Genomic DNA, 13,990 nt, shown 5'->3' with positions numbered 1-13,990 from the left:
GGAATTTGACTTTGAATTTGCCATCTTTTTCAAAAGTATCTATTTGTGTATTTTTGGCTGTGCTGGGTCTTTGTGGCTGCACGGGCTCCTCTGTAGTTGCGGTGTGTGGGCCTCTCGTTGCGGTGACTTCTCGTTGCGGCGCACAGGCTCTGGGGCACGCGGGCTTCCGTAGTTGCGGCTCCCGGGCTCTCGAGCGCGTAGTTGTGGTGCCTGGGCTTAGTTGCTCTGCGTCGTTTGCCATCTTTGTGTTGTTTTCCTTGGCCTCTGAGGTTGTGGTTGCTGTTCACGGAAGGGAGGTTGTGCATTTCTGAGGGGAAGGAATGAAAGGAGCAGATCAAGAGAGGGACACTTCTCACAGTGGCCTGGTGAGGCTGATAGAGCCGCCCTTCCCACCCGTCCAGCAGCAGACACCGAAGGTCCCCCAGGTTCCAGACGCTTCCTTTACCAGGCAGGGAAACAGCAGTGATGAGGTGAACTGTCTCTCTGTCTCCAGGGGATTACACTCTGTGGGCAGGCAGACAGAAAACAAAAGCACAGGAATATATCCTGCAGTAACAGGTGTGGTAACAGCTATGAAAAAAAAAAAAGAAATGTGGGAAGCGACTGGGGAGAGGCGGCCTGTGAACAGAGCCCGAGCAACAGGCTGAGGGTTCAGGCAAATCCTGATGCTCTTCTTCTCAAGTTGTATTGGACGCGTTTCTTGACTTCTGTCACGCTCAGTCTGCTCCTCTAAAAACAGGGTGGTGATTCCCACCTCAAGGAATTTTCCTGGGGATTGAGATGATGCATGTGAACATTCCTACCTTTGTAAGAGCTCAGGAAAATGTCCATCTTTCCTCCTCTTCTGGGGCATTAAGGCTGAAGCTAGGTTTGCAGGATTTGAGGTCCTACCATTCTCCCTTTTGGGTAAGTTGATTCTTTGAGATGATATAGCTCTAGTACTCTTCTTGCATGGCAAATCCCATGGACTGAGGAGCCTGGTGGGCTGCAATCCAAGGGGTTGCTAGGAGTCGGACACGACTGAGCGACTTCACTTTCACTTTTCACTTTCATGCATTGGAGAAGGAAATGGTAACCCACTCCAGTGGTCTTGCCTGGAGAGTCCCAGGGACGGGGGAGCCTGGTGGGCTGCCGTCTGTGGGGTCGCACAGAGTCGGACACGACTAAAGCGACTTAGCAGCAGCAGCAGCAGCAGGTCTTCTCAGGTCCACAGGACCAATCCGATCCCACCTTTTCTCTGGCAGAAGCCCTACTGGGAAAAAACCATGCTGGTCTCGCAATAAGTGACTTTAAAGAGTATTAGAACCCTACTCCCTTCTACCTATGCTGAGTCCCCCTGACATCAGCCACTCTCTGTTATTGTCACCAGAAGGGCTCTGCTGGTGGCCCAGTGGCACCATGGCAATGGTGCTCGGTTTCGCCCAGAGCACACACAGCAAACGCAGAACAATGAAATAGCGAAAACAGCTTGTGCATGGATGCCGAAGGTGGGTGGCGGTGGGGGAACGGGGGAAGAGAGGCAGGCGGGCAGCTGTGGGCATCCCACTATCAGGTCCATTAGGGTGAGAAGAAACTGCCTGCTCTCCTCTGATCAGTCCAGGGGTCCCGGGGAACAGCAGGGCTTTCACTTCAGCCTCTTGCCTTGAAGCGCATGGCTCTTTCCAGCAGGCAGAGATACCACCTTCCAAAGGAACAATTCTTGCACTTTCAGTCAGTTTCGGTCACTGAAATAGATCAAGAGTCTATGAAACTGACCCAAGTCTCCAGGGTTCTAAAACCAGCCCCAAAGCAAGAGGAGCCCGGTTTGGCTGGATTTCAGGAGGTAGCATGGGTCAAAGCGCAAACTGAAATGCCCACGGGTCAGATGAGAAAATCCGGATGTGAGACAGCAGGCAGTGGGCAGGACTGGGTACAGCCCTGGCCAGGTTTGAAGGGGGCAGCCACCACTCAGCTTCTGCAGGAATGCTGGTCCTGGGCTTGCCGTGGCCTTTGTTTTATTTTAAGAGAAGCCAGCAGTCTGGGTTTCTGTATGAAATGTCCCAGTTTTTAAATGCTGAAAACTCCCATTAAAAAAAAAAATTTGTGTGGGCTCAACAAGAGGCATCTGCAAGCCTCTGCCAGTTTGCTGCCTCTGCCTTGGGCTCAGTGCACAGTCACTAAAGGGAACGCCAGCAGGAGGGGCTGCCAGCAGAATAAAGCTAAGTTGAGCCGGGCATCTGAGACCACGGGAAGAGGAATCCTGACACGGTACCAATGGCGGTGTTCAGTGGTGAGGTGGATCCCAGCTTCGGCTCAGAGTAAGGTTGCTTTAAAGCAGTGATTATCAGCCCTTTCTCCTGCCTGCATCACATGGTGGAATCATAACCAGGGATTCCTGGGGGTGTTGGGGGGGCAGGCAGGAAGAATAGACATGTACTGATGGAAAACTCCAGTCTTCTGGCTTTTTGGAGAGTCTGATATGCCAGGCTCCTTCACCTGCTGGGAAAACATTCAGAAGTGCATTTTTAGTTGGAAGTGGATCCATTCTTCCCCTGGGTCTTGTTTTAAAAATCTTTTGACCATTCTGCATGGCATGTGGGACCCTAGTTCCCCAACCAGGGATGGAACCCATGCCCTCTGCATTGGCAGCACAGAGCCTTAAGCACTGGACCAGCAGGGAAGTCCCCTGCCCTGGGTCTTACAGTGGTCCTAGCCACATCCAGAAGTCAGCTTTGTTCTGAGGGGAAATGGGAGTGCAGAGAAAGGGAGCGGAGTGAAGGCTGTGGAGACTGGATTAGCTATGCAGTGAGTGACCCCTTTCCCTTGAGCTTTGTAGAGGCCTGGGATCCTGGGCCCCTCTGCCCTGCCCTGGCCCCTCTGTTCATGGCAGAGGGTGGCTAGGGGGTGTCTGACTGAAGAGGGCAGAGCATGAGCTAGAAGAGCTTCCCTAAGCTTCCTTAGAATATAGACATTTGAACCAGAAACATCACCTTCTGGAGAGTCTTAAAAATGGAACTGAAAAATCCCTGGGTCAACACCTAGCCCCGGGTAAACCCAGGAAAGTTCCTGTTCCTCAAGGGGAGGAGGGAGACTCCGGGCCTGGCAAGGAACACACTTTTGTTGTGTGTTTGCTGTGCTTGTTTCTAAACCTGTCTGTCTAGAAGCTGGTCGGGCCCCTGCAGGTGGAAGCCTTGTGAGCAGGCCCTGCTGGCACACCCGGCCGGCAGGGACGGGATCTCTGTGTGCTGCTCTCCTACCAAGGAGCATGTATGCAGCGCTACCCTGAGACGCCCCCTCCCAGCCCCCCAGACCTGGTGACTGTATCCCCCCTCCCAGAGAACAGACCCAAACCCCACTGTGGGAGATGGTTCTCTGATATTCCCTCTTCATCTTTTTGTTTTAGTTTATGTATCTATTTTTTTATTTGTTTGGCTGCACTCTTTGTTGTGGCATGCTGGATCTTTAGCTGTGGCATATGGGATCCAGCTCCCTGACCAGGGATCGAACCCAAGACCCCTGCATTGGGAATGTGGAGTCTTAGCCACTGGACCACCAGGGAAGCCCCTCTCCCCTTTATCTTGAAAAGTCATGTCAAGTTTGCATTTTCCTCCCTAATATGGCCTTTGACACTTTTTGACTGTGGACACTTACTGCTGAGTGAAATGAATGCTTCCTGTTTTCACTCCACTTCTTGAACCCCCAGGTGTAGGCCAGTATCTCCTGCCACCACCTCCTCCAGAGGGCAAGGTGCCTTGTGAGCAACTCAAGCTCAGGGTCAAACAGCGGATTGTCTGAACTCTGCATTTGTAATATGCCTGCTCACTCTCTTCCCATGGAGGGGTCTGGGGTAATTTAGGGCTCCACCGAGGAGCACTGGGCCTCCCCTCAATTCCCAGCTCAGGTCTGGGAGTGTCTGCCTCCCCAGTGTCTCTGTTTGCTCCATTCCCATTGGGCGCTGAGGTTGGGTAGAAGGGCCTTAGGAGGCCCACAGAGAGATTCCAGGCCTGGCCAAGCAGGTTCTTAGATGTGTAAATATCCTCTGGCATTGGGGGTGGGACCAGGCCAGAGGGGGCCAGCCCTGCCATCAGTCCCCAGGCTCCCTCCTCTCCGCCGCCCGGAGATCGGTCCACCTGAGGTTGCTTCTGGCTGAGGATGAGCTGTAATGGGAGATGGGGGTGGAGTCTCCAGCTGGGAACCGCACCAGGGCTTTATTAACCAGCTCCCTGTTGCTAAGCGGCTTTCATTAGCCGGGGAAAGTCCGCGGCGGCAGCCTGCTCCTCTAGGGAAAGGCGGGGAGATACTAATGAGCTGAGAGAAGCAGGTGTGATGGGAAGATGCGTCCCACCTGGGATGCTGCCGCGCGTTCTGAGAGTCAGACGCCAGGCAGTTTTCAGTCTGTCTCCCTTCAGTGAAAGGGATCCCTTCTCTCTGCTTCCTGCTCGCACTGAACAAACAGCTCATTCTCAGCATATGTGGCTCCCCACTTTGCACCCGGAAGTGATCGGGTAGGCAGGAAGGCCTTCTGGGGCTCTGGCTCCGCTCCCCTTGCCTTAGGGCGTGGCTGAGGGCAGGTGGCAGCGGTCTGCAGCCGACTGAGACATTGGAGTCCGACAGACCTGACCTGGCTTCACAGACTGACCATGTCACCAAGTATGCGACCATGGCCACTTACTCAGCAACTCTGAACCTACACCATAAGGTTGTTGTGAGGGGTTAAAGGAGTGATGGGGGCAAAGCACACAGCATGGAGTTTGCAGTAAGTGCTCAGTGTCATCACCACCAGCGACCTTCTGCTTTGTTCTTGAAAGTGATCTTATAACCTTCCCCATAAAGCCTCCTAGAACCTTCTCCCGGATTCCCTCTGGGAATCCATGTTTCTGGGAACTTGGAGCATCTGGACAATCAGAAATTTGAACTCTGGGAACCCAATCTAGGAATTTGAAGATATTAAGAAATTATTATTAATTCTGTAGGTGCAGTACAGGTATTAGGCACATGTTTTTAAAAGTCATCTTTTAGAGATACATACTAAAATATTTATGGGAAAAAAATACAGGATGTCTAAAATTGGTTTCCAAATAACCTAGGAATAAGGGGGAAGTGGTTGGAGGTGGTATAACTAAAATAAGATTGGTCAAGCCTTGTTTATGGTGTGTGATGGGTACATGGGGATTCATTTTATCATCCTCTTTTGTATATGTTTGGAATTTTCCATAATGAAATGTTTTGTTTTTAAAAAAAAAAAAAGGAAGCAGAGGAGAGGATGGATGGAAGAAGAGATAGAAATAGCAAGTATATGTAACTTATTATTGAAGACAATGGCACCTCACTCCAGTACTTTTGCCTGGAAAACCCCATGGATGGAGGAGCCTGGTAGGCTGCAGTCCATGGGACCGCTGAGGGTCAGACACGACTGAGTGACTTCACTTTCACTTTTCACTTTCATGCATTGGAGAAGGAAATGGCAACCCACTCCAGTGTTCTTGCCTGAAGAATCCCAGGGACGGGGGAGCCTGGTGGGCTGCCGTCTGTGGGGTCGCACAGAGTCGGACATGACTGAAGCGACTTAGCAGTTACAGGAAATATTTTTATTTCAACACATCTGTATTGAAGGCATCCTTAAATAGGATTCTGGGCATATAAGCCTACAGAAGACACAAATAAGTATGCAAATCTGTCCCACCCTCTGGGTGTTGGACCTGGATGTTGGATACAGGAGGGAGGGGTCTAAAGTCCTGCTCCCTCGTGGCTCAGCTGGTAAAGAATTTGCCTGCAATGTGGGAGACCTGGGTTTGCTCCCTGGGTTGGGAAGATCCCTGGAGAAGGGAACGGTACCCACGCCAGTATTCTGGCCTGGAGAATTCCATGGACTGTATAGTCCATGCGGTTGCAAAGAGTCGGACACAACCGAGCGACTTTCACTTCACAGCACTACATGCTAGTCACTGAGTTTTCATAACTGAATTTGCCTTGTAGACTGATGACATTGTGTTCACTCAGCACACAGAGATAGTCCTATTCCCAAACTGACCCAGGCTGTGTCCCCAAGGCCGTGTACACACATCTGTGAGCGGTGGGGGCTTCATGGTCTAGACTCGGTACCCAGGGGAGGTGGGGAGAACAAGAGAAGGGACCAGATGTTTCTGAAGGGTCCTCCCTGATCCTGGACCCCCAGCTAGAACCAGGAAGGACCTATTATTGGCTGAGGCTGCTTCCTCCCCTTCCCATCCTTGGTCTTCTAATCCAGAGACAGGGTCTGGGCTCGGAGACCAGGGTAGTTCTAGAGAGCAAACACAAGAAGGGCACGAACCTTACCCTCTCTTGTCTTCAACAGCCCACACTAGACCAGCCATCATCTGGCTGCCCGGTGGTAGGATGGTCAGTCGGGCAGTGGCCTGTCATGGTGAAATTCCAAAAAGAGGAAAAGGGGTAGAAACCCAAGACACTGGACCCCGCTGCACCACCATGAGGGAGCTTCTATAGGGAAAGCCGGAAGCCTGAAACCTCAGTGCTGACCACAACCACTGCGGCGGGCTCTGAAGGCTGGTTTTGTAAGAAAAACAAGAGCGTTTGCAGCTCCCCTGTCCCAACAGAAAAGCTCTCGGTGCTCTGTCTCCCCATCCATCAGTGCCCGTGGGAAATCCTCGACCTTGACAGAGCCAGAGGCGCGCCTGTCTGGAGGGGGGTGGGGACCGTGGCACATGTCCACCCTCCCCGCCCTGTCCCGCCTTCTCAGGCTGCCTATGGAGACGGCCCCGAGGAAGGGCACCTGGAGCCTCTCCCTGGAGATCAAGACCAAGCCCTTCCCAGGGAGACAGCCCCAAATGACCTGTGACAGCAGTCACCATGCCATCCAGCCGTGTGGCACATACACCAGGTTCTTGAGAGAGGTTACATAAAGGGGAGCAGCTAAGTGGCTTAATACCTAAGTGGGGATACAGGGCCAAGGGAGGTGGTGGTTTATTTTTTTTAATTGAAGAAAATAGAGAATATTTATTTACAAATATGCATGCGTGTTCAGTCACATCTGACTCTTTGTGACCTCCATGCACTGGCTGCCAAGCTCCCCTGTCCGTGGAACTTTGCAGGCAAGAATACTGGGAAGTGTTAGTCACTCAGTGGTGTCTGACTCTTTGCAACCCCATGGACTGTAGCCCGCCAGGCTCCTCTGTCCATGGAATTTTTCAGGCTCGAATACTGGAGTGGGTTGCCATTTCCTACTCCAGGGAATCTTCCTGACCCAAGGATCAAACCCTGGCTTCCTGCATCTCCTGCATTGCAGGTGGATTCTTTACCACTTCACCACCTGGCAAGCCCTTATATACAAATGGAAAGTATCTAATAGGGAAAAGTGAAAGATACAGGGAAGAGAAGAGACATTTGCTGGATTGATGCCCTGGAGACAGTGGGTCCCTTGCCGAGCTGGGTGTGGCTGGCACTGGCCTGGCTCCCTGGGCAGCCAGTGTGAGCTCTGCACATGGACTTTGCCATGCATCCCCAGCGGGACAAGGAAGATGGGTATGTGCGGGATGAACCTCATTTCCTTCACCTGTGTAATTCCTGAATCTCAGGGAAGGGCTGTCTCCTCCCAGTGAAAGTCTGGATGGGAGAGTTGTTTCTTGTTTTAGGGTTTTGAACAAGGCTGAATGCCACCCCCCACCCCACCCCCCACCCCCAACACACAAAGCTGAAGCAAACAGCCAGCATCACCAGTGCAGGCGGAGGGAAAATGTACCCCCCGTTACCATAGAAATGCTCATTCCGCGTGGAGGCAGCTGTTATAAATCCCTGGGTGGAAATAGCCGGCGAGGGAAGTGGGGAGGGGAGAGGCTTGTGATGCAGGCCTCACCTCTTTGCTCCGCCCACTTTATCCACCGCGTGAAAGGAGGCCGCCTATCCTACCCCGGCTTCTATCTCCAGGGGGGTTGCTCCTCTCCTGGAAATCTTGGTTCTGCCCTCCAAGACTTTTAAAAATTCTGCTCTGAGTCAAGTCCCCCGAAACTCCAGGCCCCAGACCTGCCACCTGTTTAACTCTCCTCACTCGGAGGCTGAACTGCCCGATGCACAGATGGCAGCCGGCGGAGGTGGGGGCCGGGACACTGAACACACCTGCTCCTCCCGTTAGCCACCCCTCCTGCCTTGGAGCCTTGGGCCCAGCCTTCACGTCAGGCTGTGCTAACTCTGGACGCCTTGTCCTCCACCTCAGCCAGCTAGCGTCATCCTTGGAAGGCCGTTCAGTGGGCCCCCCTATAACTCTACTGGGCTTGTCCAGGCCCCTTGGCTGCTGAACGCAGTTTAGTTGTGGATGTGCGTATGAGAGCCGGGGCTGCTGCTGAGGACCCAGGGCTGATTGAGGACCCCTCTCAGTCCCTACTGCTGCGTTTCCTGGGCAGCCATGGCTTTAGTCCATTCTTTTTTTTTTTGGCTGTGCTTCGTGGCACGTGGGATCTTAGTTCCCAACCAGGAACTGAACCCACACCCACTGAAGTGCAAGTGCGGAGTCTTAACCCCTGGACCACCAGAGAAGCCCCACTCGCTTTAATCCGTTCTTGTGGGCTCCTGAGACACTAGAGCTTCTCTCACCCCTCGAAATTGTTTCTCGGTCCCTGTGCAGCTCAGATCACCAGTGGCTGCCCTAAGCAGAGCTTGGGTGCTCCTGTAAGAGTGGGGAACCAAAGCAACCTGCAGACCCTACTTGCTGAGAGCTGGTGAAGGGTCGGGTGCCCATGGACAGATCCCGAGCCTTTCTGAGTTGTGTAACAATTCGCCTCCCGGATGGAGAGAATCTCTGGCAACCTTTCATGATGCAATTATGATTATTATTTTGAATCAGTAACCTGGCTCAGAAATCAAGACTATATTGCTTCTTGTGCCTCCTTCCAGAGTTTTTTATCCTAATCTTAAAAAAACTGTGTTTTTTGTTTACCCCACCCTTTTTGTCATCCAGAGGTCTCTTAAAGACTTTTCTGTTCTGAGTTCCTAGAGCGCATCCTCCCTCTTTTCAGAGTGGCATTGTAATTACACCGTACGAATGTGTCGTGCCCGCGTGCGTGCCTGTGTGCGTGCGAAGTTGCTTCAGGGTGCCCTCTCTACTCTCATCCTGGCTCACTGACAGCAGTTCCCTGAGCCTTGCTGTCAGTGGAGCAGGATGACGGAGTAGAGAGGGCACCCTGGGCCCCTCTGGTACTGCAGCTCCAAAGGCCACCATAGGCGGGCAGTGAGAGAATCCAGCTTGTTGAGTCATGTCTGTTTCTCTGCTTCGATTCACTCACCCAAATGCTTCCATCCCAACCAGTCACCAAAAACAGTAACAGTGTCGATTTGTTCTTAATCAGTCTGTATTTTTCTTACGTGAAATGAGCCGAACGACTATCAGGATGGTGTTTCCCATCTTTGGGGGCATCCGGAATGGCTGTGGGTGGTACTAGGAGCCCTGGTATCTGAAGCCTTCATGTCACTGCTGGGGGACCAGGGCCAGGACAGCTCTGTCAGAAGGGGGATGGTTTCAGCTGACTTGGTGATTTGGCTGTGATGGGTGTCTCCTTGCCAGGGCCCTCTCCTCCAGAGGCTTCTGTGTGGCCTTTCCCCTGGGGAGGGGAGCCTAATGGTCCGTGAGAGGCCCTCCTGGGGAGTGTGGACAGCTGGAGAGGTGGACATTATTGCTGATGGCTCTGCAGCTGCTGCTCTGAGTGTGGGTTCACTGTACATGGAGAGGGACCAGGCGGGTCTTTGTGCTTGTATCTCTGCCAGTGTCAATCAGTGGACATGTCTGTGATTCTGCTCAACCCAGAAGTCTTAGAGCGGGGTTTTAAAATTTTCTAGGGTCAGAGACCCCTTTTAGAAACCAAAAGTCAAGGATTCCTTATTCAGAAAAGAACCACCCACCTATGCATGTGGGAGCAGACCGATGATTCTGTGTGCAAAGTTAGGAGCTCCCTGGAAAGTCCGGAAGCCCATCCACAGACCCTCTCAGGAGAGTAAGTCTCAATTATTACAAGTGTTATGATCTCATTTTGCCTACGCACTGCACACGATAACATCTTTCATCGCACGCACTTCTCCTCTGCGAGGTTCACTCCTTTGGGAACGGGGGAGGCATAGTGTGGTCTAACAAGTCCTGACTGAGGAGCCTGGGGACTCAGACTAGGAACACCTGGCAGAGGGTGTTACTTTGGCAGAGGGTTGATTACTTTGCTTGGAAGGTAGAGAGGCGAGAGAGGTTTCTCCTGCTGCAGACGTTGCCTGGCACCTTGCCCGGGTTTCACAGGAGGCACTTCAGGGCCACAGGGTGGGTGGGGGCACCGGGTGTGCTGTTCTCAGCATTCCCTACTCACGATGATTATGGAGGCATGGCTCCGCCCACTCCCAGAGAACTCGCAGCCTCGTGCCCAGAGGCTGCCTGGCAGGCTGGGTGAGGCTAGGCCACTGCTTGGATCCCCAGCTCCCCAGCCTGGCTTTGCGCGTGCCATGTGACGGTCGCCTGGGGAAGGTAGGAAGGCTAATGACTCATTACCCTGGCAATTAGTCACATCACTGAGGAGCTCGGTCCCCTGCAGGACTGGTGCTGCCTGCTGCCACTCTGGTTCCTGTTCCTCTCTGTTTTTCTCCCTCTCTGAACGGGCACTGCCACCCCGGGAAACAGTCGCCACTTTCCTCCAGGTGTGGACGTGTAGCTGCAGCAGGACCAAGAGCCTAGGACTAAAAGGCCACTCATCTGTGCTCCCTGCCCCAGGGCTACGTAGGACCTCCAGGGACCTACCACAGAGCGAGGCATGTGACTCCGAAGCGAAGATTCCCCCACATGCCTCATACACACATGACACCTGTAGATACACCTGTCTGCGTACACACGTGCTCACACATGTATGCATGTGGCAGGAGGGAAAGGCTGCGTCTCCCAGGCCTGAACTCCCAGGAGAGGGCAGGGATGCTAACTTCCCCTCCCCTGGGACCACTCTCATTGAGCTGGCCGGCCTCCAGTTTGGCCCTAGGGACTCGCTAAATGTCTCAACCTCAGTGCGAGAGACAGCCAAAACTTACAGGACAGCAGTGACCGTAACAGTAAAGGCAGAAATTAGGTGACAGACGCTGCTTTCAGTGGTTATTTCCGAAGTGCAGGTTTCTCTCTTTTTTTTTTAAGATGCAGGTTGTTTGTTTGTTTGTTTTTAAATGTAGTTTTATTTTTGTTTTTGGCTGTGCTGGGTTGTTGTTGCCACACGAGCTTCTCTCTGGTTGCGGCGAACAGGGGCTACTCTCTCGTTGTGGTGTGTGGCTCCTCTTGTTTCGGAGCACGGGCTTAGGACCTGCTGGCTTCAGTAGCTGCAGCTCCCAGGCTCTAGAACGCAGGCTCAGTAGTTGTGGCTCACGGGCTTAGTTGCTCTGAGGCATGTGGGATCGTCCCAAATCGGGAATTGAACCCACCTGTGTGTTGAGAGTCCCTTGGGCTGCAAGGAGATCCAACCAGTCTATTCTGAAGGAGATCAGCCCTGGGATTTCTTTGGAAGGAATGATGCTGAAGCTGAAACTCCAGTACTTTGGCCACCTCATGCAAAGAGTTGACTCATTGGAAGAGACCCTAATGCTGGGAGGGATTGGGGGCAGGAGGAGAAGGGGACAACAGAGGATGAGATGGCTGGATGGCATCACTGACTCAATGGACATGAGTCTGAGTGAACTCCGGGAGTTGGTGATGGACAGGGAGGCCTGGCGTGCTGCGATTCATGGGGTCGCAAAGAGTCGGACACGACTGAGCGACTGAGCTGAACTGAACTGAACTGAACTGTGTGTCCTGCGTTGGCAGACAGATTCTTTACCACTAGTGCCACCTGGGAAGCCCACCTCCAGCCCAGTCCCTGTGAAAGGAGAACACGTGAGGCAAGAGACCTCCTCCCACCTGTGAGCCCCCACCCCCAACGCACCTGGAGGAGGTGAAAGGGGCTCAGCCCATGTCTGGGGCCCTGGCTCCTCCTCCCATCTCTGCCACTTTGTGATGCGAATCAGCCTTCTTCCCCTTTCAGGGCCTTTCCTTCCTCAGCTGTAAAACAATCAGCTTGGCCTCAGTCATGGCCAAGCCCCTTCCTCCCCCGTACTTCCACACTAATTTCTTTTTAGCATCTGTCTGTGCCCAGGGCAGCTCCCCACCCTCCCCCACCACGCCCTTCTTTGCTTCCTGTGGAGCTTGTCTGCTGTAAGCAGCATCCAGATGGAGAGAGTAGGCCTAGCCCCTAAAAATATGAATGAATGAAGGGAAGCCCTCCCTGCATGGGAAGGAGAAATCTCTCACTCCCGCAGGGCTCATCAATAATTCAGGGCCGCTGTCAGGTCTGATCTCTGCAGTGGCTTCCTCAATATTTCAGCTCCTTCTCCAGAGCCTCGTTCCTTAGCAACCGCATCATCGGTGCTCTCCAGGAGGGCTGCCAGGCTGTGTGCTCCCGTCCCCTGTCCTGGGGGTGCTGTCCGCGCTTGCCCTCGTGGGCAGGGGTGGAGTCACCCATACCACCCGCCCTGGCAGCTTTGTCCTCCAAGCCTCAGGACGATGCCACATACAGGAGGCATGACACACCAGGCCAAGTGGCGGGAGGGGACGGGGATGGAATGGCATGTCAAAGCCCCCAGGGGTCCACCCTGGGCGGGCAGGAGCAGGGGCATGGGTGGGAGCACTTTGGGAGGAGGTCGGGATGTATCTCCCTGGCCGCCCTAAGCCTGAACCGCACCCCCCAGTCCTCGCCCGGGGCAGTCCTCGCCTCTGTGCTCCCCACAGATATGAGGGAGGGGGTGTTCTCCCCCTCGCTGTCTTGCCTAGGCTAGTTGCTGTCCCCTCTGTGGCCCAGGTGCGGTGGAGGCTTGCCTCCTGCATCAGCTGAGGCGCCGCGCTGCCGGCTTCCTGCGCAGTGACAAGATGGCAGCCCTGTTCACCAAGGTGGGGAAGACGTGCCCAGTGGCCGGGGAGATTTGCCACAAGGTGCAGGAGCTGCAGCAGCAAGTGGAGGGCAGGTGAGCCCTGGGCCGGCCCCGCCCCGCCCCTCCCTCTTGCTCGGTCCATTTCCAAGGGCCTCTCGGGTGAGGGACCAGACTAAGGGTGGTGGTGGGGGTGGGGGGGTGGCCCTTTCATCTCCAACCCCTCCTCCCGGTCAGTCCTCTGGGTTCTCATCTTGTGGCACCAGACTCGGCTCCCAGAGCCACCAGTCTGCATTGCGGCTTGCCCCCAAGCCCTCACACTCCTGGAGCCCACCTCTCTCTTTGCAGGAAACCCTTGGCAGGCAACCAGGAGACCCTGCGGAGACAGGGCTCTGCCAGCGGGAAGGCCCCAGCCCTCAGCCTGCAGGCCCTGAAGCACATATGGGTGCGCACAGCGCTGATCGAGAAAGTGCTGGACAAGGTCGTGCAGTACCTGGTGGAGAACTGCAGGTGACTGCCCTTCCCTAAGACCCGCTTCCCACTCCCACCCTGGTGCCTGACTGCCCACCATGGTCTCGAGGCATGCGCCATTCCCTGTAGCACCCTGAAAGCAGGGACCACCCCAGGCCACCCACAAACCTCAGCCCTTGTGGACTCATTGCTGCTTGATTACTGGACATGGATTGGGTGGGGACATGTCTCCTTGGTGAGCTTGACAGTCCTGGAAGAGGCCCGGGGCCCTGCGGTCACCCTGTCTGTTTCTTTCCTGGCAGCAAGTACTACGAGAAGGAGGCATTACTGGCAGACCCTGTGTTTGGCCCCATCTTGGCCTCTCTTCTAGGTAAGCCTGGGATCAGAGAGGCCTGTGCTGGCCCACAGCGGTGGCTCCGGGGCAGGTGCCAAGGGGCCACCCCCGAGCTGGTGGTTCCTGTCTCCACAGTGGGACCCTGTGCCTTGGAGTATACCAAGCTCAAAACAGCCGACCACTACTGGACCGACCCCTCTGCTGATGAGCTGGTCCAGAGACACCGTATCCGGGGTCCCCCGCATCGCCAGGACTCCCCTGCGAAGCGCCCAGCCCTAGGAGTAGGTGTCCCTCTTCCCACCCCGTGCT

The 13,990-nt window shown here is 54.3% G+C and overlaps 1 protein-coding gene across 3 annotated transcripts in view; it reads left to right on the top strand.

Moving 5' to 3' along the window:
• Window positions 1-13,990, top strand: part of SGSM2 (small G protein signaling modulator 2) — a 38,159-nt gene that overhangs the window by 6,761 nt on the left and 17,408 nt on the right. For all 3 annotated transcript variants that reach the window (XR_008713119.1, XM_055576919.1, XM_055576918.1), the window contains exons 3-6: window positions 12,810-12,972; window positions 13,225-13,386; window positions 13,650-13,717; window positions 13,817-13,962. Coding sequence is in view for 2 of the 3 variants with exons in the window: in XM_055576919.1 (XP_055432894.1) it covers window positions 12,810-12,972; window positions 13,225-13,386; window positions 13,650-13,717; window positions 13,817-13,962 (539 nt within the window). In the remaining variant the exon portion in view is untranslated. The remainder of the gene's footprint in view (window positions 1-12,809; window positions 12,973-13,224; window positions 13,387-13,649; window positions 13,718-13,816; window positions 13,963-13,990) is intronic.

This window comes from Bubalus kerabau, chromosome 4, assembly GCF_029407905.1.
Source record: "Bubalus kerabau isolate K-KA32 ecotype Philippines breed swamp buffalo chromosome 4, PCC_UOA_SB_1v2, whole genome shotgun sequence".
NCBI lineage: Eukaryota > Metazoa > Chordata > Mammalia > Artiodactyla > Bovidae > Bubalus > Bubalus kerabau.
The sequence above is the reverse complement of the archived record's forward strand: the minus strand, read 5'-3'. Positions and strand labels throughout refer to the sequence as shown.